The sequence below is a fragment of the Erpetoichthys calabaricus genome, chromosome 12 (assembly GCF_900747795.2).
Source record: "Erpetoichthys calabaricus chromosome 12, fErpCal1.3, whole genome shotgun sequence".
Classification (NCBI taxonomy): domain Eukaryota; kingdom Metazoa; phylum Chordata; class Cladistia; order Polypteriformes; family Polypteridae; genus Erpetoichthys; species Erpetoichthys calabaricus.
Genome location: NC_041405.2, coordinates 136,518,244 through 136,527,197, shown reverse-complemented (window position 1 = coordinate 136,527,197; position 8,954 = coordinate 136,518,244). Strand labels below are relative to the sequence as shown.

Here is an 8,954-nt window from a genome sequence, read left to right as displayed (position 1 = left end):
TATAGCTATCATCATCCCCCACGGAAGACTGACTGTATGTTTTATTGGTTTCACAGTACCAGAGGAATCCATTCTTCGTCTCAGGTCACTGGATAGCATCCATGACTCACAACTATATAGCAAGACAGGAAGCACCAGGACTCTAAAGACTTGGACCTTCGTCCTTTTGCAGAGATATTGGGAGCACCACACACCCCTTTCCAGCGACCTCATGACCCACCATGCTCCCCCAGTCTGTCTACTGACTTCATAGGAAAAGTCACCAGAGACATGAATGTCACCACCGAGGTAAGTAAACATCCTGACGAGGTCGACACTCAGTCTGCAGACAGACACACTGCTGATGTCTGTGCCCAAGAGGTCATTAAAGGCCTGGATCTTAGTTTTGATCAGGACACTCGCAAGCCCAGACACTCAGACTCCTCACTCAGTCTCTCAAGAGCCCACGATCAGAGCCTCCATTATTTCCGCCATGGTTACAAAAGGGATGGGTATTGGCTCCAGTCTAGTCAAGAGAGGACACATACCAGGAGGGAACAATTGCCCCGTACTGAACCTAAGCTCATCACTGATTAGCAGTGCAGCCTGCATCTTGGGAACAAGCTTACCTCCAGGAAACCCAAACCCTGACTCATCTGTGTCTTCTGGGCAGAGATGGTGTATGGATCTGGGTAATTAGACGACCTATTGTGAAATGAACATTGAGTTCAGATGAGGAATATCGCTGCACAGAAGGCGTAAAAAGGTTAAATGCAGAGCTTAAGAGAAGTGTGGATCATGATGTAAAATGGGCAACCAGAAGCAAAATGGGCAACCACACATCAGAGGAAGAGGCTTCATTGATTTATTCATTGAAGCAGGTCACAACAGCCAGAAGCAGAAGATGAAACCCTCTCTGCCCCTGCCTTTCTGGCTGAGCTTGGAACAGACGTGCCGGTACCAGATGGGTGCGGGGTTGTCCGGCTCGGGAAAAGATATTCAGGCTGAAGAGTTAACTTTTGATTTTCTTTTGGATCCAGTCCCAGTATGCGGACACATTTGTGTAGATGTTTGAAAATCGAGGATCTTCACAGTTATCGGCACCATAAGACAAAATCCCCACAGCTCTTGGAATGTGCCTGCGGTCCAAACAAACCAGCGGGCCTCCTGAGTCTCCCTAATGTAAAAGAAGACCAGAAATAAAAATGTTATTGTCTATCATTTATACTTGCAGTTATTAGAAAAAGAAACATTTAATAATTATGTTAAAGACATTAAACATCTGTCGTAAACCTGAACTGGAGTAGGCATATCTAGTAATGAATGGTTTGATGGACAGATGCATGTTAAGTCAGCTCCAGGGTTCTAGGTTCTGTGTCTTGGTTTACATTTATATTTATTTGTCTAGCAGATGCTTTTAACCAACAAGGTCAACATAATTGAGTAAACATTAGTCTTGAGACTGTTTGAGAACAAGTGTTACAGGACAAGGTGACAAGGTTGATCATCACGAGTCTTGAATAAGTGGTGGAAAATGAATAAATGAAAATATATGCCAGTATGCAATTTTGTGTGTGCTCTTTGTTTAAATGCTGCTGCTTTGTAGATTCATTGCTCTGGATTCAGTTCCCATGCCAGCTCAATGACTGTATCGATTTTGCATATTCTCAGAAATGTGTGTGTATTTTTAACTGGTGATTGTAAATTGGCTCCATGTGTGCCAGTCACATCATCTAAGGTTGATTCCTGCCTTGTACCCAGTGTGGCCTAAATAGGCTCCAGCAGTTGTTATAACTGGTTTTGGAATATTATGTTATTTGTTCAGTCACACTGTCTTTATCAATCATTTCTAGGAGTCATTCATATTGGAATCCAAAACATCTCACAGGGTTCAGAAGCTATATCTCACCACTTTCTTCTTATTTCCTAAAGACATTTATTTATATTGGGTAATCTGAACACTCTAAACTATGTGGCTGCGTGCATGAGCCTGCCTCTCTACAGACTGGCACTCCATCTTAGGTCATTTCCTGTTTTATGTCCACTGCTGCTGTAATAGGATCCATCTATCTTTGTTCTCGTAATAAAAAAAGATTAGTTCAAACATTAAATGAAGGCTGTAAATAACATAAGTATGTACAGTGACTGAGAGGGGCGATAATTCTGTACTTACATGACAGGCCCCTTTGAGACCCGTGCCTTTTGCACAGATTTGTGTTCGAGTCTTACAGGTCTGGCTGATCTTCACCTCCACCTCTCTCAGCACATCGCTGCTTGGTCCACGACTGCCAATGTGCCCCCAACCGGCTACAAAACAGGGGGCATCTTTACGGATTGAGGCGCCACTCTTTAGAATGCTGATGGTGTTCACAGCACGTGTCACTCTGGCTTTGCGCTGCAGCTGTTTCAAAAGAAAAAAGGTCAGAAGACAATCAGTCAGTGGTGCCTGCTGAACTTGCTGGGTGATGCAACAAGAGAAGCCCCTCTGTGCCACTGTATAAAGAGATGTCCCACTGACTGGGAAGGACAGGATAGGTCAGGGTCTTACTAAATTCATGAATTCAATCAGCACCTTTTACAGATGCATTTCTGAAATAAGGGCTAATGGGGCACAACCCCAACAGACATTGCACAAAATAAGTAACACACCTCCCTCAGTAATTTTAATTTATTATTAAATGTTTATGACAGCCTTGAGCTTTGTCTTCTTAAGATTTTTTTTGAGTTTTCTATCATATACTAACTGTAATTATGTATTTAGAATAACTTTGAATAACTTTAATTTTCTTCCTTTCTAGTCGGTTATAATTCACTTCTATTTGCACTTCTGGTTAGATGCAAAAGTGCATTTCATTATCATGGTACATGTACTGTGTTCAAAACTAAATCAAATCAAATCAAAATTAAGCCAAAGTCTTCAAAAGTCCTTCTATTCAAAACTAACAGGGCAGGGCAGCTGAAACATCAACACCTTCATCTTCTTCCCTGTGGTTCCAGGCCTGCTAAAGTCCTACAAGTCATTGCTGAAGAGTCCCCCACAGCTGACCCACATACAATATGGTCAGAGAAGGCCTCAGTGTGACGGTTGGCCCATGAAGCTCTCCATGCACTGTCATGGCCAACAACGGTTGATGCTCACCTTCAGCAGCATGATGTCGTTTGCGTTGATCCTCGTATTAAATTGTTCATGGGGGATGATCTCCTTCACGGGTATCACCTGCAGGGTCCTCTCCTTCTTTGTGCGATTGTGAACTCCCAGGTGTGCCGTGATCCTCCTGTTAACAGGAAAACTGTAGGTGAGTCAGGGAGGAGTACAGGGGCTGTGGTTACAGTGACCTCAGAGATGGGGGGGGGGGGGGGGGGGGGGGGGGGGGGGGTTGGCTTTGAGATGACTCAGAAGGACAAGACAGCAGATGGCAGGAAAAGAATAAAAATGAAGAAGCAGGAGGATGGAGGGCAATTCCTGGCGGTGATTGGCAGGTGGCCCTGCCCCTTGGGGAGCCACCCACAAAACACAAGGGAGATAATCAAGGACAAATGAACAGAAAGAAAAATGTCTCACTATTATAAAAAAAAATCTTGGCAAGGAGATGAAACGTGATCTTCTCAGAAGACAATTTGACGTTCTGCGAGACAAGGCAGTGAGACAGAAGGAGAGCCACTGTACAGGCTTTTAAATACCTGACGCGCAGCATGACAAGCAGAACACGCACCTCAGCAGCAGAAGAACAAAGCCAGCAGCTGATCCGTTCACTTCTCCTTAGCATGTGTTCAGCTCCCCCACCCCTTCACAACACGAGCAGGAGAGACACAAAGTGGCAGGAGCGTAGTGCGCCGCTGTGAGGGGAGTTGAGCAAAGCAATCGAGACGTGATCATCTCGGAGAGACACTTTGACGTCATGCAAGACTAGACATTACAACCTTAGGAAGTAAAACCCGTGAGATGGTGACTTTTGCACGTCACGCCCTACTTACAAATAATTTAAAACAAGTTCAGGGATGTCTAACCTAGCAGTTGTTGGAATATTTTTGGCAGACACACTTCATGTGCTCCCAGTTCTTAAAACAATAACAAGAGACAAGCAGAACACGCAGCTCGCCAGCAGCAGCTGCAGCAAGCCAGAAGATGATCCAAACACATCTCCTTAGTGTGCGTTCATCCCCCCCCCCCCCCTTTCACACCACGAGTGGCAATGTCACAAAGTGGCAAAAGGACAGCTGCTGTACAGGCTTTTAAATGATCTACGCACAGCGCGACAAGCAGAACACGCAGCTCGCCAGCAGCAATATCAAAACAGCAGCTGAACTGAGCACATCTCCTTAGCGTGAGTCCAGTCCGCCCCTTCACAACACGAGCAGCATTATACATTCTGCGAGAAAGAGATTTAACCATGCCCTGGGCAGGAAATAAAGGACAAATATTGTTTTTACAAAAGTTTTAAAGTAAAAGTAAAGAAATACATATGTAACAATTCCCATGAAAATAACAATCTCTTTAAATTGTTTATCTGGTAAACCAAACCCGGGGCTGGGCGAGCGAAGCGAGCAGGGGTTGGAGCCCCCTAGTACTTAATAAACAAAATAAACATTAATACAAATAAATGGCAGAAAATAACATGAAACACAACTTTGAATGCCAGCCAGGGGGAATATGCTGGCTGAACCCTAACACTAGAAGAGAGGGTCTACCTAACATAACGGGGAGTTTTATTGACGTTTACAGCTTTTTTCGCCCTCTGCCCCTGAATGTCGACATTAGTCAACATCTGCCATTGTGTCGACAAATGTCAGCATCTGCCCTAAAAGAGTTAAACAAGCATAACATTCATAACACCTTAACACGCTTAACTGAGATGAGACTTGCCTCATCTGTAGAAGGAGCTCCAGTTCAACACACACGCTTAGAAAATGCCAATTTACACATGTCATTTAAAACAAGAAGAAAACAATTAAACAAACCGTTCAGACACAGGGAGAACACATATAAGAAATTGTATGACAAATAAATATGAACTTGTGCCATGTCCCCCACAGAGATATGATACCATTGTTTTTTTATATTCATTATAATGGAGTATTAGCAAGTGAAGTGACATGCTGAGGGTCACACAGTGAATCAAAGGCAGGGATTGACCACTAAGTCCAGCTTGGCCAGTCATGCCTAGTGAAATGGTAGGTGACAGAAGTTAGCCAAAGGTGCAAACCAGTGGAAAAAAAAGCCAATAAGAAGAGGCAAGAAATCTTAGTAGTAAATGCTGGACTATTGGGGTGTTCTCTCTGGCTAACTCCACTGCCTCACAGTGGCATTAACCAAATCCACCCTGTGTGACATTTTCATGACCTCCCCATGTCTGTGTGTATTTATTTAGAAAATTGATGGATGAATGAGCAACCCATCTCTTTACCCAAAATAGCAACTTTCAATTATCCCTTTCATCCTGCCGAGGGCAATCTGCACATTTCCTCCAAGACTCTCCGATTACTTTACTTATCATGAGATTCACTTACATTGTTATCACATCAAAGTCATGGGTTGTGTGGATTTACCAAGCATTTGTAATCATATAAGTCCAACTTCCTAGGAGGGGCCTCAAATTCTAAGTGTCAACCACCCACACCCCAAAAAATCCTAGGTAAAGGAAAAATAACCACAAGCTATTTTCTGGGTTACGGGGACCTGAAGTCTGCACTGAGCCTGCATAGGCCTAGTCCCCCATGACCTTGAATTAAGCAGATCGAGATGTCTGTTAAGCTTTTTTCAGTTCTGACCCTATCAGGCTAATCAACTTACCCCAGATTACAGTGAGCCGCTGTCAGGATGTACCTGGGTTTGACTAAGAACCCTCCGCATATGAACCGCTTTTCCTCTCCAACATAAAGGGCGGCCATGTAGGGTCGACTGTGGGGTTTGGCTTCGTCCCCGTGGATGATCTTGATCCCGGAGGTACCTGACAAAAGAAAGGCTGCACATGTGAGACAAGCCCAGAAGTGTGATCATTTTGGTTTAATGATCAGAATATTCAGCAAGCCTGAGTCAACTTTGAAACTTCTGTCTTTCAGATCCTTTCACCTGATAGGCAATACAAATTGGCCTCTGCTGTCCCACCCCTGTTTACCTGCCAGGCTGAAGCAGACGATGATGACGGGGCTCCAGTACACTCCTAGCATGGCTCAGCTCTTCTGTGATTCTGCAGCTCAGCTCTGTAAGCTGCCTATTCGTATGGAGGAGCTGACAAAACCACAAGTGCTGGAGCGGCCTTAACTGTGCAGGAAACTAGTTATGAAGTCTTATTCGTTGACATTCTTTCAGTATAATAAATCATTTGTTAATTTCTGTGGAGGTTGGTGTCACTTGATATTGTCATCATGTGCACTAAGGGCTTACATGAAGGCAATGAAGACAATTTGTGGAACAGCAGTTCTCAACAATAACAGGTATGAGGGCTCTGTCATCAACAACAGCAATACAATTTAAATTATAGCCGTAGGATGGTGCAGTAGTTAGTACTGCTGCTTCATAGCTTCAGCACATGGGTTCAACTCCCAGTCTACCACTCCTTTTTCTGAAGTTTTCTCCATGTCTACACAAATTTTCTCTGAGTACTCTGATTTACCCTCCCATGATAAAAAGACATGAGGGTTAGACTGATTAACGACTCTTAAATAGCCTGAAGTGAATAAGTGAGTGTGCCCGGCCACAGACTGGTGCCCCGTACTTGTTTGATTTCTGTCTTGTGTCTGATATTGCCCTAGATAGGCTCTGGCCTTCCCGACACTGAAGTGGATTAAGTGGGATCTGAAAACATGGATACAATACAATACAATATAATTTATTTTTGTATAGCGCAAAATCACACAAGAAGTGCCACAATGGGCTTTAACAGGCCCTACCTCTTGAGAGCCCCTCAGCCTTGACTCTCTAAGAAGACAAGGAAAAACTCCCAAAAAAACCATAGCAGTGAAAAAAAATGGAAGAAACCTTGGGAAAGGTAGATCAAAGAGAAACCCCTTTCCAGGTAGGTTGGGCATTCAATGGGTGTCAAAAAGAAGGGTGTCAATACAATACAATACACGGAGCAGAACCCTGAATATAGTATAATAGTAAAATAGAAATATTACAAGTACAGAGCAGAATTTAACAGGAGATGATATCACATAATATGATTTAGATTTGTTCAGAGTCCTGGAGACCTCAGCCATCAAGTTGCCATCCCCAATTGGCCATACCACAACTGAGTCAATGCTGGCCAAACCAATCTGAGGAAAGGAACCCTCTACCCGACGATTCCTGTAATCATCCATCAGGGATGACTTTACCTTAGTCAGGCAAAAGAACTTGGCAGGTGGGCAGTGGCACCAAGTACCACATTTGAGTACCGAGAAGGAAAACGGAACAGTTGAGGGTTAGTAACAAATTATAACTATCATATTACTTATGTTTTAGTGCTAATGACCAACAACAGAGATGCAGTCTGTACAGTTAATCAGTAGCTCTAGTCAGGGTGTGCTAAACTGAAGTAGGGAGTCTTCAGCCGGGATTTGAAAGCTGAGACTGAAGGGGCATCTCTTATAGTAGCAGGCAGACTATTCCATAATTTAGGGACCCTGTAACTAAAAGCCACTGTTATTTTTATTAATCCTTGAAATCATAAGCAGACCGGCATCTTGAGATCTTAATGTGCGCATTGGTTTGTATGTCATGATAAGTTCAAATAAGTAAGCCGGACCTTGGTCATTTAAGGCTTTATATGTTAAAAGGAGGATTTTGAAATACGTCCTAAACTTAACCGGGAGTCAATGTAAGGATTTAAGAACTGGAGTTATGTGTTTGTATTTTCTTGTTCTTGTAATAATTCTTGTAGCTGCATTTTGGATTAACTGGAAGCTGTATAAAGAACAATTTGATCATCCAGTGAACACTGCAGTAGTCAATCCTACTAGAAATAAATGCATGAATTAATTTCTCAGAATCCTGTTAATTTAGAAAGTGTCTTAATTTCCCAACATTTTTAAGATGGAAGAAACATGATTTAGACAACTTTGTAATGTGTGGTTTAAATGACATGCTAGAGTCAAAGATAACTTCTAAATTACGAGCTGATTCAGTAAAATTAATGGTGATTCCAACTGAGTTAAATGATGGCAAAATATTGTTGCAATCAGCATCATTCCCTCCAATAATTAACAATAATTAACATCTCTGTTTTATCTGTGTTTAAAGACAAGTAGTTCTCACCCATCCACTCCTTTAATTCACTAACACAACTAATTAAAGACAACAGTGGATTATGGATGGATTATGAAATAGGAAAACACTTTGTGTTTCCACAACAATCATTTCCTAGAATTAGGAGTTCTTTAGGGATGTTACAATCATCCATTTTTATAGCTGGTGTCTCCAGGCTATTTACACCACTGTCATAAAAATTGATCTACTTTATCAATGCCTTTGAATATTTTGAAGACCTGAATTAGATGTCCTTATTATAGGACATCAGTTTATCTGCTTCAGCTTTTTCAGATTTAGGTGATCAGTGGTGCCCCTCAGTGATCAGTGCTTGTGCTATGTTTCTTCTTAATGTATAAAAAATGATCTTGATAAAAATAAATCTATCAATCCAGTTCAGTTTGCAGATTACACCAAACTCTGTGGAATGGCAGATAATGTAGAATCAGTAGAATTTTTACAGAGTGACCTGGACAACATAAAGGCTTTTGAAGATTTGTGGTGGATGAAATGTAAAGTAAGTACAATAAGAAACATAAGAAATTTGACAAATGAGAGAAGTCCATTCAATCCATCAAGCTTGTCTTTAAAGCTAATGACTAAGTTGTCCCAATATCTCATTCAGATTGTTCTTAAAGGTTGTTGTTTTGTCTTGGCAGACTAATATTTTACTCTACTTTCCCCTTTTGTATTCTGCATTGTGTAGCCTTTGTCAGAATGCCTCAAATCTCACAGACTTACCACTGTT

General features: G+C 42.1%; 1 protein-coding gene across 3 annotated transcripts; it reads right to left on the bottom strand.

Moving 5' to 3' along the window:
- Positions 1-361: 361 nt before the first annotated feature.
- On the bottom strand, positions 362-6,211 carry LOC114662718 (granzyme-like protein 1). Of its 3 annotated transcripts, none has more exons than XM_028816350.2 (5): positions 6,096-6,211; positions 5,771-5,927; positions 3,119-3,254; positions 2,153-2,380; positions 362-1,156 (listed from the first exon to the last, which is right to left on the bottom strand). In XM_028816350.2, the coding sequence occupies exons 1-5, from the start codon at positions 6,145-6,147 to the stop codon at positions 992-994; spliced, it is 738 nt and encodes a 245-aa protein (XP_028672183.1). In that variant the 5' UTR covers positions 6,148-6,211; the 3' UTR covers positions 362-991. The 3 variants fall into 3 exon arrangements, with proteins under 3 accessions (XP_028672183.1, XP_051791318.1, XP_051791319.1); XM_051935358.1 differs by having other exon boundaries at positions 6,050-6,171; XM_051935359.1 differs by having other exon boundaries at positions 6,086-6,166.
- Positions 6,212-8,954: the final 2,743 nt, after the last annotated feature.

What these genes read in the sequence shown, in the direction of transcription:
- LOC114662718 (XM_028816350.2), bottom strand. Translation starts at nt 6,147, where the DNA reads ATGCTAGGAGTGTACTGGAGCCCCGTCATCATCGTCTGCTTCAGCCTG. An exon ending in CGTCTGCTTCAGCCTGGCAG is followed by an intron (nt 5,928 to 6,095) that starts GTAAACAGGGGT and finishes TTCTTTTGTCAG; the next exon opens with GTACCTCCGGGATCAAGATC. An exon ending in GTCTCAAAGGGGCCTGTCAT is followed by an intron (nt 1,157 to 2,152) that starts GTAAGTACAGAA and finishes CTTTTACATTAG; the next exon opens with GGAGACTCAGGAGGCCCGCT.